The sequence below is a fragment of the Rhea pennata genome, chromosome Z, assembly GCF_028389875.1.
Source record: "Rhea pennata isolate bPtePen1 chromosome Z, bPtePen1.pri, whole genome shotgun sequence".
Taxonomy (NCBI): Eukaryota; Metazoa; Chordata; class Aves; order Rheiformes; family Rheidae; genus Rhea; species Rhea pennata.
Genome location: NC_084702.1, coordinates 68,051,529 through 68,069,142, shown reverse-complemented (window position 1 = coordinate 68,069,142; position 17,614 = coordinate 68,051,529). Strand labels below are relative to the sequence as shown.

General features: G+C 36.5%; 1 protein-coding gene across 2 annotated transcripts in view; it reads left to right on the top strand.

The window, feature by feature from the left end:
* Positions 1-16,648, top strand: part of WDR70 (WD repeat domain 70) — a 141,106-nt gene extending 124,458 nt beyond the window's left edge. The window contains exons 14-19 of one of the 2 annotated variants that reach the window (XM_062599420.1): positions 772-891; positions 1,412-1,512; positions 3,147-3,226; positions 6,121-6,237; positions 6,612-6,774; positions 16,164-16,648. In XM_062599420.1, the coding sequence (XP_062455404.1) occupies positions 772-891; positions 1,412-1,512; positions 3,147-3,226; positions 6,121-6,237; positions 6,612-6,774; positions 16,164-16,248 (666 nt within the window). In that variant the 3' untranslated portion in view covers positions 16,249-16,648. The remainder of the gene's footprint in view (positions 1-771; positions 892-1,411; positions 1,513-3,146; positions 3,227-6,120; positions 6,238-6,611; positions 6,775-16,163) is intronic. The other variant, XM_062599421.1, reaches the window with a different exon arrangement.
* The last annotated feature ends 966 nt before the right edge of the window (positions 16,649-17,614 follow it).

Sequence of the window (17,614 nt, the reverse complement as noted above, 5' to 3'; positions counted from 1 at the left end):
CTGAAAAAAGTTCATATTCATCTTGTAGATAATTAAATATCTAATTCATGATGGATAGGTTTCAGAATCATAGTTTTAATTCTCTGTGCCTCACAACATTGAACAAAATGGGATATGGACCGAATCAGAGAGAGAAAAGAGAAATGGGAAAAATGATTCAGCAGTCAACAGAGTTGATAAAGAACCATTCACTTCTAAATCATATGGTTCTCATCTCCAAAGTTATATATCTTGTGACCATTATGTACTGTATTATGCAGCAAAATATATAGATAGTTTCTTGATAGATGGATGGAAGTGGTTGAATATTGAATTATTAATTTACATTGTAAGGAGTCTATACCTGTTTTTTGAGAAAGAAGAAGTGGTAAGCTTGGGGGAAAAAGGATGGAATAATGATTGAGCATTATTCAGTGAAATGATAGCATGAAGATACATCTTGCTAGCTCTGGGTACGTTTATTACAAAGCACTGTCAAGACTTCAGTCTTGGAGAGTATCCCTTTAAAAGTTACCATCTCTCAAGAGCAGGGTTTTTTTCCCGTTAGTCAGATGCAGATATGTTTTTCGTATTAAGATGTTCTGTCCTGCATGGCAAATTATGCCCACTCCTTTGGCTGTCTTGAGTCAGATGCCTTGGTAGTCTTACAGAGTTACTGTTTTGGTCTGGTGATTCAGATTGACTACAGCCATCAGTCATACGGGAGACTGTGCTGTATGTATAACAGAACAATGCTCTTTAAGTCTGACTGTCAGTTTCTGTGCTAACCAGAAGGGTGACAGAACTGTGAGACATTGCCTTCAAATATCAAGTTCTTCAGAGCATTCTAGGGAAGAAAGAACCAAGAGTGAAGATCAATTACTCCTCATTTCTGCAGTCAGCAAAAGAAAGGTCAGCTCTGTGTGAAAGTTTTAGTTTGAGAGGAAGGGAAAAATAGTTAAAGCAAGGAAGAGGGTGGAATAATTAAGAATTGTAAAAGGAAATGCAAAAGTCTTGAAGGCCCACATTGCCAAATCTGAAGCACCTCGTTGATCTTTTTCGAATCTGCCTTTAACTTTCTAGTTGCATGATACCCGTGAAGATCCTGGAACAGTTAGCCTGTGAAGATCTCTGATTATCACACTGCCACCCATTTTTGCTTCCTTATCTGCCTGTGTCCATGTGTTATTTCTCCTTTTAGATTGTGTTCCACTTAGGAGAGAAACTTTTATTCATTCACGTTTTCACTTATTCATTCACGTTTTCACTTATTCATTCACGTTTTCACTTATTCATTCACGTTTTCACTTATTCATTCACGTTTTCATGCTTGTTCCTTGGCAGTGCAACTTTGGGCCCTTATTTGACAATATGGATATTAATTCTAAGATATAGATGAATGACCAAGTATCAATATTTTGCTTTGTTTCAGAGTGTTGTGCGTTGCCTTTGGCATCCCAAGCTGAACCAGATCATGGTTGGCACAGCAAATGGACTGGCAAAAGTGTACTATGATCCTATCAAAAGCCAGAGGTAATGGTAGTGACTAATGATTAAGAACATTATTTTTTCTCAACTTTAGGCTGATTCTGTGATTTTCTGATTATAAGAGATGGGGGAAATGATTTGGGATTGATTGTTTTGCACAGTTCTGCCTATTTAATTACTGTAAGAAGAAAAAAATGGTTTTTAAAAGCAGTGCATTTTCCTCTGAGCTTTTCATGGTGCTGTATACTGACAATTTTATCTGAATTTGCACATGCTTTCACTATTGAGTTGTACAAAAGCTGCAGTAAGAATAACCAACTCTTCAGTAGCAAGATTAACCAACACTTCTTCAGCATTAACAATAACCAGCCTCTTAATGTCTACATGAAATGGTGTTATTTCAATGTATATTTGTTTAATGTAGTCATATTTTCTGATCTCACATCTCATTTTTTTTCTGAAATAAAAATTTTGTTTAGAAACATTAACTTAAACTTCAATGACTGTGAAGCTGCGCTTCAATACCAAATTTGAGAAGGGAGCAATACAAGAAAGCATACGCCTGTCTTTCTACTTGGTTCTCAACCCTCCTTCCCCCTCTTGTCACCTGTGTTTTTTGCCTGCACATCTAATGGAAAGGTGTTTACTCATCAGGAAGCAACTATCAGCCTAGAATGAAAAGAAATGACTTAACTAGTCTATAAGTACTTCTTTTGCAGTTGACTTCCTTTTACCCTATGGATTAGCTGAAGACCTAGGGGATGCTTCTTTTGGCACAGTGTGAAATTTAAGTTAATATATTGAGTGGCATGAATAAGATATTCTTTCCTTATAGCCCCTTGTCTTTGTTTCAGTGGCATCCAGAAACATATGGTATTACAAGTCACAGCTGCTGGATGCCTGCTGTGACCTGGACACTTGAATATGTGGATAAACTCTGGATCATAAATTAATCGGAAATAAGTTTAGTTTGTCAGTTTAGAGAACCAGAGAGCAGTCAGCCATCATTGCTTGGATGCCTCTCCAGAGACAAATTACTGTTTGTTTTTCTTGTGGTTACATACAGTAGACACTCTGTAAAGGTATAATCTTCCTTCCATACTCAAAAAATGCTAACATTGCAGAGCTGCCATAGTTCGTTAAGTATCAAGCAGATGTGTACTGCAAAGTGAGTGCAGCCCCAAGTCAGTGATGCAGATCATGAGAGCCCTAGCTCAGTTTGGTACCCAAGTTGTTTCCTGGTGCTATAGTAAGGAGGAATAATACCACCAGTTTAAATCAATCTTAGCACCATCTGAGCTTATGCAAGCTTCCCCAGGGCTGTGTTACAGACGCTTCTGATTAGGTAACTTCCACCCTTGCTGCTGAGAAGCAGCAGTAGGAGCAAATCACTGCTCCCATTTGGAGAGGAACATTTTCTGTGCACCCACTAGACATACTGTGGACAAACGAAATGTGAAACTTCCACTCTTATTTCCACAAGTCATAAAAAGCTGCACTATAACAGATGTATTAATCTCTTTGCCTTCCCTCATGTGTGCATGGACATGCAAAGATACACTCTTTCATGAATGTTTAACATACTATATAACTTCGTTGAGAATATTTGTCTTGAATAAAAAATGGTTTCTATTTCTGCTATAAAAAGACCAACTAAACTGTTGTGTGTTTCCTCCTAGGGGAGCAAAATTGTGCGTGGTCAAAACAAAACGAAAAGAGAGACAAGCAGAGACTCTTACACAAGATTACATTATAACACGTAAGGAACTCAAACTTATCTTTAAAGAGCATCCTTAGCTCTTTCTCAGGTTTCATATTCTTTGCAATTTTATATTCTCCCCTCTAAAAAGTTGCAATCGTTTACTAAGTATTGCACATTGCTGTGAGATGTTAGTGCTTCGTATGATTTTATTCAGTATGTCCTGTGAAGTTGCTAATCATGGTTGTTTCCTAGATTTTGGTGTAAGTTCAATGCAATAGAAACCTGGAATCACAACTGTTTGTATTCAGTTGAGATGTCCTTTTATATGTATTTTGTTGAAGAAAAAGGAGGGGGGGGGAGAAGCTAGATAAAGCAAAAAAGCCAAAAGTAGCTTTTCTTTCTTTCTTTCTTTCTTTCTTTTCTTTTCTTTTTTCCCCCTTTCCTCTCAAATCCTCACTAAGATGAGTGAGTATAGATGGGTCTACGAAGCTTTTTGTCACTTAACAAAATTAATAATATGAGCGGCAAAATCAAAACCATTAAGAACAGATCTTGAACAAATTCCAAGTGATTTTTCGAAATATAGAACTTGCCCAAAGATAGGAGGTTTTTAAATAGTTAAAATACCTCTCCAGCATCAGAGTTGTTCTTGTATAAAAACTCATGTTCCTATTAGAACTCACTGATACATAAGAAATTGTTATCATTGTTACAGTAAAATGTTTAGTGACTTGGCTTTTCCTAAGGGCAAATGTAACAAGATAATGGGCTCAGCTGAGATCCAGCCCTCCCGGTTAGCGCTGTCCTATGTAGTGCTACCTCATGTGAACTGAGATCTTTTCTGCTTCTTTTCTTCCTCTTCTCTCAGTTCCAGAGTGTTGGATTCAGCCCTGTTTTCAAGTAATCTCATTCTTAGAAATAACATTTCATTTTTGTTTAACTTACAAATTGTTTGGCAGCATAATAAACAAAAAGAAGATTTAGAATGAGAAAGCCTGGGCAATCTTAAAAACCAGGCCCATATCAAGGCACTTTGGTTCTAGGGTCCCATGTTGGATACTTTCCTACCACAGCTATCTCCTCCTCACCTTGCTGCTGCGGATGTGCAATTCCCGTTCCTGAGTAGCAGTGAGTAAAGTAACAGCTGACAGAGATCAGGAATATTTATCTCCTCTGGATGCCCTTCTCACTCCATTCTTACTACAGCTCTGACTCTATCATCACACAGCCTATTATCTAAATACTTTGTGTGCTGTTGTTAATGTTTACACTGTAAAGAGCTTTTGTGATTTTTAAAAAACTTTCTGCTTAAAATCCAATGGAACTTGTGTATGCAAGTGTATCCAATGGCATTTATAATTGCCATTCAAAGGTACGCAAATCTAGATTTAAGTCCAATTTTTGCAAAGTTTCGGAACTTTGTCATTGAATTTTAACTGTTTAATTATTCTTTCCACATCATTCTGAAACTAAATAAGGATACTTCCATATAAAGTAATGCAGTAAAAACGTTTGAGAGCTGGAAGTGAAGTAGTTGTAAGGATTTGCTTTATGATTTTTTCAGTTTGTTTCCCCTTTGGAAACTTTTCAGAGGTTGCGTTTCTTCCTTTTAAGTTTACAGATAGAACTGGACAGATCTGAAAATCTCAGAAGTTCTTTCCCAAGTGAACCAACCTTTTATTTTTTTCCCTAACTTTTTTTTGGGGGGGACTTTTTTGTACTACTTAATTTTTTTTCCTTTTTTTGACTTTTTTAGTCCACTCTCAGAATTGCTTATAGTAGCTGCTTAAAATGCAGGAAAGTAACTTGAGGGATTAGATGTTACTTTTAAAACGCAGGAATACTCAGCTTGGGTTTCCCTTGGACAACCTTGACTCCACATATGGCAAAAGCTTGGATCTGTGCATTAGTCACCTCAGATGCTCTATGCAAACCGGTCAAGCTTAGTGCTTGCCAGCAAATTGTCCCAGGCATTTCATACTTCATAAAATCTGCAAAAATAAAATCTAAACATTTATTCCCAAAGATCTACTTCTGTGTCACATGGCTGTGACTTGACTTAGTCTAATAAATTTAGTAGGCTTCCAGAAATAACCTGGAAAATTAAGCCAGTAGATCCCTCCATACCTCATTCTCTTTTATTCAGTAGGGAGCCGGTGTCCCTACGCTTGAGATTATGGTGCTTTCTGGGTTTCGTATTTGTTGAGTGTCATTTCCCCCTCCCCCCCTCCCCCCCCCCAGAATTTTCCACATTTTGAAGAAACAGCAGCATTCAGCACACATGGGTGTTAGAGCTAAGCCTCACCCTGGGAAAACTATGTCCCTGAACATGGCACTTTGGCATGGCTAGCAAAAGTGTCTCTTTGCCTGGGCAGCATGTGTTGAAACAGTACACAGATAAATTGCTGTGATTGAAGATACTGTAGCAGAAATAGAGGAGTATTAAATACTGATAATTTAGACAAATTCCATCTAAATTACGGATTTAACCAACCTCAGTTAATATCATAATTTGTTTAAAAAGTGATTATAACCTTATATTTGAGAAACATGATGTGTTGGATCGTAGAAGGGATTCATCCTCTGTCTGTCTCAGATCCAAGATTGCATCTAGGGTTTTGTCACACTGTTAGAATAGAGTATTAGAAAACTGTAGAAAGATGGAAAGTTTGAAAAAGAGCAACTGTTTGGTCACAGTGGTAATGCTGAGAACTGAATGACGGAGGAGTAAGTTAAATTTGAGTAAACTATTCAAACAGTGTTACAGATGAAACACTACTGCCTAAGGGAACACTAGAAATCTGAGTGCTTTTATCTTTTAAAAATTCAGCAGGAAGAAACCATCTAAAATATACCACTGCTTAGATACAGATGAGCAGGAGGCTTTAACTTTAAAAAGCTAATGGAATTTCTAACACTTTTTTTCTCCAAACTGTGACTTTTCTCTTCAGCCCATGCGCTTCCGATGTTCCGTGAACCACGACAGCGAAGCACCAGGAAACAACTAGAAAAGGATAGACTGGATCCCCTGAAATCTCACAAACCTGAACCTCCAGTGGCAGGACCAGGTAATCTAGGCATAATCATTGCCTGTCTGCCCGGCTGTCATATGTCAAAGGGATCCTCAGGCCCAGGTTCCCTGCTTGTTTGGATTTGCATTCAAAAATTTTTGGGTGGGGACTCTACACATGAGCAGTGCCCAGCACTGTATGACATTGATCTTTGATTGGAGTTCTTGCCAAAAATAAATTAATTGCAGTGACTCATTTCTAGTTATATAATCAGTAAAACACTTTTGTGAATGCAGCTCTACATTAGGCTTTTTCTGTAACATTGTATAGCTTCTGTGTATCAGATCAAGGTTACAGACATAATACAATATTTTGCTTCTCTATTTGTTAAATAGATTTCTCTAAAATACTTGTTTCTTTTTTTGCTACAGGTCGTGGTGGTCGTGTTGGAACTCATGGAGGTACCTTGTCATCATACATAGTCAAGAACATTGCACTGGATAAGACAGATGATAGCAACCCTCGCGAGGCTATTTTACGTCATGCAAAGGAAGCGGAGGAGAATCCATACTGGGTTGCTCCAGCATATGCTAAGTAAGAAAACAATTAAAAATACAAGCAATATTTTTGGAGGCTAGTGGGTGTTTGGTAAAAACAGAAGACACATTTTTAACAGTATTCTTTGCCTTTTCTGGATCATTGCTATGAATATGCAAACCAAGAATATGTCATGTTCTCATATGAAGATTGAGCTTCCAGTAGGTTAAACTCTTAAAATTTGACATTACCATTTAAAAAATATATCTGTCAGTGCTAGAAAATTCTTTCAAAAGCTTTTTAAATTTACTAGTCTTCCCCAAACTAGTCTTTGAAATTGTAACATAATAGGATACTGTCCCATTGGCAGACTAGGGTCGCAAGTTTGGCTGGTGTTAGATATACCATCTACTTCTAACTGATTCTGCGGTAAAACCTGCAAAATACTTTCTTGGTATTATGACAGCGTATTTTAGATGATTTCTTGAAATTCTGAAGTCTTTATTTGAATTTTTTCCTGCCTGAACACCTGGGTACCTGCTTAAGTTGGTCTTACAGGTACACAAATATTAAAAATGGCACTGATAACCTTCTACAAAAAATTCAACGTAAATAAATATATAATCGGTTGCTGTTACATAACTTAAACAGCTATGTCAAAGTTATGCTAGTGGAACCATCCCACAGATGGTTATTTGCTCAGTCTAAAATATAGATGTGAATGTGGTGTGTGTGTGTTTTACCTCTGTGTGTGAAAACTGTGGAATATTCTTCTTTAATACTTTCCAGTATGATTCAAATCATTGAATGGATACTAATAGTAGTGCTAAAATACATACTAAATACTAATACATTAATACTAAATTACAAATACTATAATACTAAATGAATGCATTTCATAGTAATGAACAGAAACATTCACACTACCTCTTTAAAAATTACTAAACTTTTTCCATTGTATTACTGTTACTGAGGGTTTTGTTACATAACATAACCTATCTAGTATAACTGGTGGTTTCAAAATGCGTAAGGAAAAGGTTGTGAAAAGGTGAAATGGTCTGCACAGAACAGGCAGAGCTAATAAGCTGCGTTTCATGCTTGCAGCCTGTTGTTGTGTATCCCAGACTGTACTTATTGTAGTAGCTTTTATTTCTGTTATTAAAAAAATCACAGCTTTCCAGACGTTGAAAGTATTTTAATAGCCAAAGTTGTTTCTAGTGATGACAGTTGTTTTTTGACTTGGCCCACATCTTCGCAAGGATCACAGAATAGCAACTTGAGAAGTTCCAAAGCAACTGGAGAGCGTTAGTGACCCAGCCAGGCTCTGACTGAGTAATTAATGACTATGGCATTGTTGTAAAGTGCATCACATGAATGCATAGTACAGTATCACCCTTGTTAACAAGTCAAAAGGAGAAATATTTAAGAGTCTGATTTTGTAATGATTGCTATAATGAAGATGCTAAATACAGATACAAATTTTTTAGGGGATTCATGTTTGCTACACATGAATGTGCATGTACCCATTCTTATTTAAAATGTGCAACTCTCCATTCTCAAAAGTAAATATGATCACGTATTCCGTCAGATAGATAGACACTTTTGCATATTTTTGGCTCAGCAACTTCATTGATTGCATATTAGGTTTCATCCCTGACACCTGCAATGTAATAGACATGAAAGTTTTAAAACATAGCTGTATTACAGAAGGCTTGCTGTGTCAGGTGGGCAGATCTCATTACGGTTTCTTGTTAAAAGATGTAGCTGCAGGGAAAGAAGAGAGCTGGCTGAGAAGTGGGGAGGATGCAAGTCCAGACTGCTATTAACTTACACACCAGACGGTGCTATGCGTGTGGGGGAGTTGGAGTGCAGCCAGCAGCATGCTGCCTTGACAGCTTTGGCAGTTGATAGATTTTGTGCCAGTGAAACTGCCGTTATCCTTGCTTTAGAAACTTGACTTTAAGAAGTGCCCTATGCAACAAGCATTTTAAAGGTTTTTTATTGTTATATTTCACTCAGGCTAACACTGAAATGTGGAAACTTTCTTTATAATTGTGTTACGTTCTTCATTTTCAGAAATGGAGGTCTACATTAACAAGAATGGAACAATGGCAGGTCTTTGGGTCTCATTAGCTGCTTGTCTTCCCATGTATATAGTATAGAAAGTGGTAATAATTGTATATCCGATATCTGACTTTGCTGAGCATATATGCTCACCTTATATATACAGCATCTTACAGATGTTCTTCTAAATATAAGCTCAGTAAAACAGGCAAAATACAAGTAATTGATGTAAATTATCAGATATTATTATATTGAAGTAGTGTGGCCCTGTGGAAATCAGGAGTTCAAAATACTGAGCTGTGTACAAATCTAGGGAAACCGCATCCTTTTAGTGATAGCATAATATACACTTAATGATTAGGAAATGTTATATTCTAAATACATTTAGTATTCTTCAAAACTATATATTATCTTGAAACCTAGAAAACGTATAACCAGTATGTTTCCTTTTTTTAAACAGTAATTTATTTTTACTATTTTCTTTATTTTTCTGTTATCAGTTCTTCCTAATACTCCTACTATTTCTTGCTTAAGCATGGTATAAAAATATCCACTTGATACATTCTCTTGTTTGACAAGGCTGTGTGTGTGTTGTCTAATAGATGATTATTCATTTATGGTTTTCCATTTTCCACCGTAAGAAAATGCATATTAACCTAAGGAAAAACATTTTAGATACTAAATCTTTTTTCATAGTGATTGATTTATCAGATATGTCAGGTTATCAAGTTATGCCTGTCATAGACATTGCGCCTTGAGCTTTATAATAAACAGTGATCCAAGGCCAAATGATTTGTGGTTTACCCTCACATACATAGTTGCAAGTAACACTGATTTTCCCTCAGTCATACCATTTGTCTGAAGTCAGTTTTATTCTTTTGTGAATGATTCCTATCATATGAGTAATAATCATGTAAAAGAATTTGATCTACGAACGTCAGTGAAAACATCTGGGCTGGTATTTTTATCTAAACCAGTAAAAGAAAATGAATGTACTTTAACCTCCATCTCCTACAGTCAGAGTGAAATCAATATGAAGGATTGTGTAGACTAATCATTTTGGCATTTCGCAGTTCTTACTAGAACAGTAAGATTGTTTCTGAAAAGATCATAAAAATGCTAGCTAGTTACTTTTAATGTAAAAATCTCTGACTAAAAATACTGGAAGAGGAGAAAGGCTATTTTACCCAGCTACTTAAAAACAGCAATTTGAGAAAAAATGTTTTAAATTCTGTATGTTTCCTTTTCTGTAGATTTAAAGCCTCTTATGAAGTATGCCATGATAAAATCTACAGTTTGTACTTAATTTCTGTCCAAAATATTATTTAAAATTGGAAACATAATAGATGGTCATATTTTTAAGAAGTGAGATGCTCATATTAACAAGAAGACTGTGTACTTTTTTGCTACAGTGAAAGGTGAAAGAGGAAACAGTTGTCAAGTTAAAAGATTTTTAATGATCTTTCGTTGGTGTTGCTATGCTAGAATATTATAGACTTCTTATAGCTAAGGGAATTTCAAAACCATTTCTTGGAATGCTTCCTTATTCTTTAAAAAATCATTAAGAAAAGTGTTTGGAACAAGACTTACTAGGGAATTTCACTTTTTTTTGGAGGGAGGAAGGAGAATGTAGAAAATAATGCAAAACTGTAGTAAGCTGTTGTAAAACTGTTATCCTGCATACAGGAGTGAGCAGGATCAGAGTTCTCAGACTAAGGTGTTTACAAGAGAAAATAATGCAAAAATGTTTATTCAAAAAAACTCTTCCTCTCTCCACAAAGCTAGGAGCAGGAAAAAGCCATAGGTATTTCATTTTAAATCAGGTAACTGATTTCATGCTTTTATAATTATATTTTCATGCTTTATAATCCTTGTAATAAGAACCTGTGGCATGACTAGTACTGTTAGTTTATAAGTCGCACATAAAAATATTTCCTTTTAATTTTCCATAAATCCTGTTGGATTTAAAGGTACCTAGTTTCCAGGCGCCTGGAACCCTAATAGTCATTTGCATTATTTATCACTTGAAATTTTTTTCAAGCTTGTTATCATTAGCATAACCTTTCTGTTTCTCCTATAAATTGAGCCAGAAAAGGAGGGGAAGGTATATAAGTGGCAAAAGGATGAGTGAAAAAAGATACTGCTGAAAAGGATATCAAGGGATGATAAGAAGTACATGCTGAAGCTGGAGGTGACGTATCGCAGAAGCTCAATGTGAATTAAGTGTCCAAAAAGCAGTGATCAGTGCAGCAGAGAGGTCATAATGGATGAGCACAGAGAAAAGACCTTGAGATTTTTCAGGAAAAAGCTTGTTAGAGACCTTGGCAAGAGTAGTTCCAGTGGAGTGAAAGGAAAGGAAAGGAAGGACAGATTGAAGATTTCAAGTAAAGAACTACAGGAAAGGAACTTGAGGCATCAGTTGTAAATGTTTGAAAACTACATTCTTTGTGAGCTGTTTGCTTTAACACAGCTGTACAGAGATACTGTAATGACTTCAGATGTCCCTCTGAAGGATCAGCAGGAATTAATAAGCGTTGAAGCTGAGGGCCTAGTCAGGCCCATACATAGCTTAGGCCTGTGTTGTAAGGAAGATGAGGGTGAAATTTCCCTCTTCATCAGGATAGACACTCTTGTCTATCTTGAACATATCTTACATTTCATTGACGTAGCCCCCTTTGTGCCATCTTTGTCGTCCCTGCTCGTAACTGGCAAAAGGAACAACCTGTAGCTGTGCTGTGTGTTCACTGCTGTTTTTCTCAGTAGCAGTACTCATATGTGAAACATTACTTACATTGTGGCTCAAGTACCTTTAATTTAAGAAGCAGACTGGAGTAGAATGTTTTATAACTGAGATTTTGTTGACACATCCTGATATATTTAAGATGAATCTTTTTTTGGAAGTCTGTTAATTTTGAGAGGAACATCTCTGAGATTTCCTGGTTGATAGGCTGGTTGATAGGGATGAATAGAAGGGGCCTGATGCTTAAAATCTAAAGTTTTTGGTCTCGGAGTAGCCTTTTTGACACGGTTCTGGTTTCTAAGCATTCTTGAAAGTATTCTTTTTTCTTTGTTTGTGCAAAATAAACACAAATTTCAGAAGTTACTGTGACATGAGTCACATGCTATGATATGGAATTGCCCTCTCCAGCTGGTTTAGTTAAAGCAGTATTTTTTTAACTGCTAGTCTGTGAATCTTAGATGTCAATGGGCTACTTTTACCAGATCTGTGAAGGTAACTAAGAAAAACAAACCAGAACTAGAGAGATTAAGTTGACTCTAGAGCAGTCTGCCTGGCCACTGCAAATTTTTTTAGGGATTTGTATATCTGAATATTTGATAACCACTGAACTAAAGAAAATCTTACAGAAAAGCATACAAACAAATCTAGTAAGGACAAAACAAATTTCACTTTTTTTCTTTTTTCTTTTTTTTTCCTTTTTTTTCTTTTTGCTTACAGCCTTTTACTGTAACCCTTAAGTACAATATGAATGCATTTTTCAGTTTTTGACATACTGGTTTTAGCAAACAATCAACTGGAATTACAGAATCATAGAATAATTTAGGTGGGAAGGGACACCTGGAAGTCATTCAGTCCAACCTCCTGCTCAAGGTAGGTCCAATGAAATCAAGTTAGTTAGGTCTAATTAGATCATGTTGTTCAGGGACTTGTGCAGTCAAATTTGAATATCCTCAAAGATGGAGATTCCACGAATGCTCCAGACAACTTGTTGCAGTGTTTGACCATCCTCTCAGTAAAGAAAAAATTTCCTGGTATTATCTAACTGGAACTTCCCATCTTTCATACTGTGTCTGTTTTTGCGTGCCTTACCGCTATGCACCTCTGAGAAGAGTCTGGCTTCATCTTCTGCATACCCTGTCATTAGGTAGCTGTAGATAGCAATAAGGTCCCTCTTTACCCTTCTCAAAGTGAAGAAACCCAGTTCTCTGAGCCTCTCCGCATATATCATGTTCTCCAGCCCTCTAACTATCCTGATGGCAGCTCTTCACTATCTTCTGACCAACTGATGGCTCTCCTCTGGGCTTGCTCCAATATGATGATACCTTTTCTCTACTGGGAAACCCAGAAGTGGCCACAGTAATTCAGATGCTATCTCACAAATGCTGAAGAGAGGGGGATCTCATGGCACAAAGCAATCAGACTGAACAGGCACTATATGTCCTCACTAAATACTTGCGGGCTGTTCCCACCTTTTTGTCCTTCATGTGCCAGGAAATGGCTTCCATGAAAATTTGTTCCAGGGACTGAGGTTAGGTTGACTATCCTGTAGTTCCCCTCCTCTTGCCCTTCCTGAAGCTAAGTGTGATGTTTGTCTTTTCCAGTCATCAAGACTGGATCACTGTGACCTCTCAAAGATGACAGACTGCCCTTGAAATGACATTGGCCAGCACCCTCAGTTCCTTTAGATGCATCCCATCTGATCCCATAGATCTGTATATATCCAGCTGGCTATGTGCTCCATCTACCTCTGCTGTTGGTAATGCTCCATTTCCTGCTGTAGACTCTGCTAGTAGATGGGGATCCTTGAAGGCCTGAGGAGAAACCTTCCTGGGGAAGACTGAGCCAAAGAAAGCACTGAGTACCTTGGCGTTTTCCATATCCTGTGTTAATAGGTTCCCTGCCCCACTGAACACATTTTCCTTAGCATTCCTTTTGCTGTCATCATAGTTGTAGACAGCTTTAGTGTTGCCCTTTGCATCTCTTTCTAGTTTCAATCCAGCTGAGCTTTGGCTTTCTTATATCCCCTCCCACATGTTCAGGCAGTGCCTCTATTCCTCTCGAGTAGCCTGTGCTCACTTCCTCTCTGTACTTACTCTGGGGGATTTGGGGCTTGGGCTTTGATCTCAGTCAAGAGTTCCCTGTTCATCTGTGCTGGCCTTCTGCTGTGCTTGCTTGACCTTCTGCACGTTGGATGGAATGTGGTTCGAGGAGGTTGCCCTTGAAGATTGACTAGCTCTCCTGACCCCTTTTGCCGTGCATGACTCCCATTTGTCCTGACAAGCCACAAGACAAATGATGCCATATATGGTGTTTAGCCCTTAGAAATGAAAATATTTTGAAGTAGTAAACCTACTTGATAATTTTTCTATAAATATTAATCATGTAGTGTACTCCTATTGCACTGGCAATCTCCATTGCAGTTCCTAAGCAGAACAATTTTTATTTAAATTAAATGATCACTACTGATAAATTCTATAACAAACACAGTGATTTCTGTGTTTGTCTTTAAAATGGTCAGACATATGAATAACCGTAGGTGTTCTGATTACCTTGTGGAGGTGGAACAGTTTATATTTCAGCTGAACTGAGGCCATAGCCATTTCATGCTAATTTTAAAAATTGAGATAGCAAGCAGACTTGATTTCCTCTATATGCTTCCTGTTGAACTGGTTACTGCTAAATTATGCTAGTCTCTCTTTTTTATTTCACTTTACTGAACTCTGAGCAACTTACTTATATTAGCTGAAGTCTATAACTTTTCATATATTGCTTTACCATTCCTATTCTGAAAAATATGCAGATGTCAGAAATAAATATCATGTCAGAAATAAAGTCATTCTTTTTGGATGGAAGTTTCTGACTAAAATGATGACACTTGCTGGTTTTGTGGTCAGAAGTGATAGGTTTACACTCGATCAGTTGTGCTACACTAACAGACATCTCGCTACTGACCTTGTGTGATCCCGCATGACACTTAGATAACTTTTGTGTGTATTCATTGTGATACAATGAAGGTAGACTGTTAAAACTGCATAAATAAACTTCCACCAATAGGTTTTGAAAAGAACGAAGATTCTGTACATTCCAGTTCTTCGGCAGCCAAAAAAAATCAGTATTTCAGCCAATAAAGCCTTTATTCCTGCTGGCTCAAATACTAATTATTTTTATCTTCTTTCAGTGACTAAATAAGTAGAGTTTATGTAACTATCTCCAGATGATCTTTTTCTTCGATTTGGAGAATATAATTTTTTTTACTTTTAATTCTGCTTTCCATACAGTGACATATCTAACTTCTACTAGCTTAGGTCCTCAGCTGTGTCCACGGTCTGCTTAGATGTAATGAGACACACAGCCCAGATCTTGCACTTGGGCTTTGGGGACCATGTGCCAATAGAGTCCCACAGCAGGAGCTCCTTTCTGACCATCTGTGGAACATCTTGGTGTGCTCCTCACCTCCAAGCAAGTTTGGAGGAGGAAGGAGAAGGCGAGCCAATAGAAAGATTCTCTGTACAAGGGAAGTTGTCTCTGACTGGTTCTGATGACTTTAAATCTATTTTGTGTCACATATTTTACAACTGGAGAATCATGCTCTTTGACATCAGTAGCTGAGGGCTTACTATTATTCTTTGAAGTCAGTGGTAACATTGAATTATGCCTACTGTGTTAAGTAAGACGGACACAATTTTTTTAAGGTTTATGCATTTTCTAGAGTCTGCCAAATAATGGTTGTTATAATAATAGTTAGCAGTTCACATCCTCTGACGGCTGTAAAAACATTAGTAAATACCCTAATAAGACGACGACTGTCTTGGCTGCTTTTTATACTTTGACATGTCTTTGTTGTAATGAGGAGTCTAGTAGAGCCAACTTCACAAATCTAGCAGTTTCAGCTCCACAATGATTATGCTAAGAATTAGACTGGGGAAAAAAAAGGACCAGGCTGTGATTAAAGTGTAAAATGGGAGAACTGAATGTCTAAACAGTTTGTTGAAATGCTACTTGATACTGTGTTCGTTTAGAAAGTAATCAATAATTATTTTTATAAAGTTCAAGTGTTATTTTAAATAGAAGTAAACAGTGGAGGGATAGATATCATCAAGCTTGACTGTAGAATACACTCTGTTCTCATATGAAGATCATTAGTTTTATTATGTTACAGTAGTGCTGGATGAAGTCTCTGGAGGAGAAGCTGTTTTTTTCATGCATAGGCTAGCCAGAAACCATGCTGTTCTGTTTTCATTTACTGGCTGCTGTCTTACTACAGCATATCAAAATGGATTTTTTTTTTTTGTCATGAAATGAGAAGACTAACTCTGTTTTTCTAGCATTATATTAAAATCCATTTTATTCATGGAATAGACAGGTAAGGTTGCACACTGATGAGGAACTAGTACTTGCTGGTTTATTTGCTGTGCTCCTCTTCTTACTTTCGTTCTTTGCCTGAGAGCTGCAAGTTTCTTGAATTTTTAGAAAATTACTTGATGCTTTTATTGTTGAAAATGAAGTAGACAAGTATAAGTTACTCTCCTCCCTTTTTAAGTACAGAAGGGATGTCATTTGTGTCTACTGCATGTCTTATGGAGCATCTCATAAGGAAGAACTATAGTCTGACCATTATTTTAATCTTTTTATTGTTTTCTAGAACACAGCCAAAAACAGTTTTTGCAGAAGTGGAACAGGAAGATGATGAAACAGACAAACCAGAGTGGAAAAAACGTAAAATTTGAAGAAATTGATTTAAAAAACAATTCAAGAGCATTTGAAACAAAGTGCAGCATGTATTTCTTTACTTTGAGGAGCAGGTCAGAATCTTTGAAAGCATAAATTATTTTGATGTGTAAAACTGCCTACAGTTTAAAAAGGATCGTTGGATTACCGTGGATGGTAATTCTATATCTGAATTTTGTAATAAGGAATGAAATTTACTGTGAAAAGGAAAACTCCTCCCTGTGTCAGTTACTTAGCTTTGTGGTTTAAATGAAAAATATTTGTGCTTATAATTTGTAATAGAATTCGGGACATTGCTGAATGTTCTTTTTTTTTTATTACTGCCAACTTTACCAAAGCTGTGTCATGACAATGTTAAAGGATTTTAAGTACCAGAATAAAATAATACAGATTCTCAAACTTCTCATTTTTTTCTTATACTGTATAAGAAGTTATCTTCAGATAAACGAGATTTATGCTTTTATTTAGATTTATTAATATGGAATAATCTGGTTCAGTTAGCTTGCATGTGAATTTTAAAAACCATATTTTCTGATGTCCATCCTTAAGTGAATGGTGGTGTTTGCAAATATATATATCATCTCACAATAATATTTTATATGAATTTTATTTTTCGCCAGGTAAAACAGGAACAGACAATTATATATTTTATTTTAATAAAACGAACATATGTTTATTTATTAGTTGATAAATAATTTGATTCAAGCTTCCTAACCCTATTAGTTTGTACTGGTTAGTGTTAACACAGTTAACATCTGTTACCAACTTTTTGTGTATGTTGTTTTTGTTGTTTGCCTGAATTATGTTATTTCTTGGCTCACATTCTCTAAAGACTGATAGTAGTTATTTAAATATTGAAAGGATTCAGTGTTTAACACAGAATTGCAATGCTAAATGCCATAAACTGAAGGACAGAGAGATTGAAAATTAATATCATTTGTGGAAGCAGAAAGGAATCTAGATTAGTTGTAGACATTTATATTGTGATTATAATAGTATACAGTATGGTAAGTATTGTGATTATAATCATATGTAGTAAGACAAGCACTCTGCATTTCCACTAAGAGTAGAGAACAAGAGATGACATAAACAATCAAGCTTTATTAATTATGAATAGATTCTGAAGGCATTTGCTAAGGCTATATTTAGCCAAGCATTTAATCACCTTCCTAATCTCAAGCATGTGTCCTGATAGAGGCAATGGGGCTTAAAGTTTTTCTCAAGCGTTCTCTGCATCGTGGTTTAATTGTGAGACTTCCTTATCCATGTTTATCTTTTTCAGTTAGCATTTCTGTGCATTAGGGAAAAGTGAGCCTGTTCTCCGAAGGCGGCGTGAGATTTGTCTAACGTTCCAACAGCAAAACA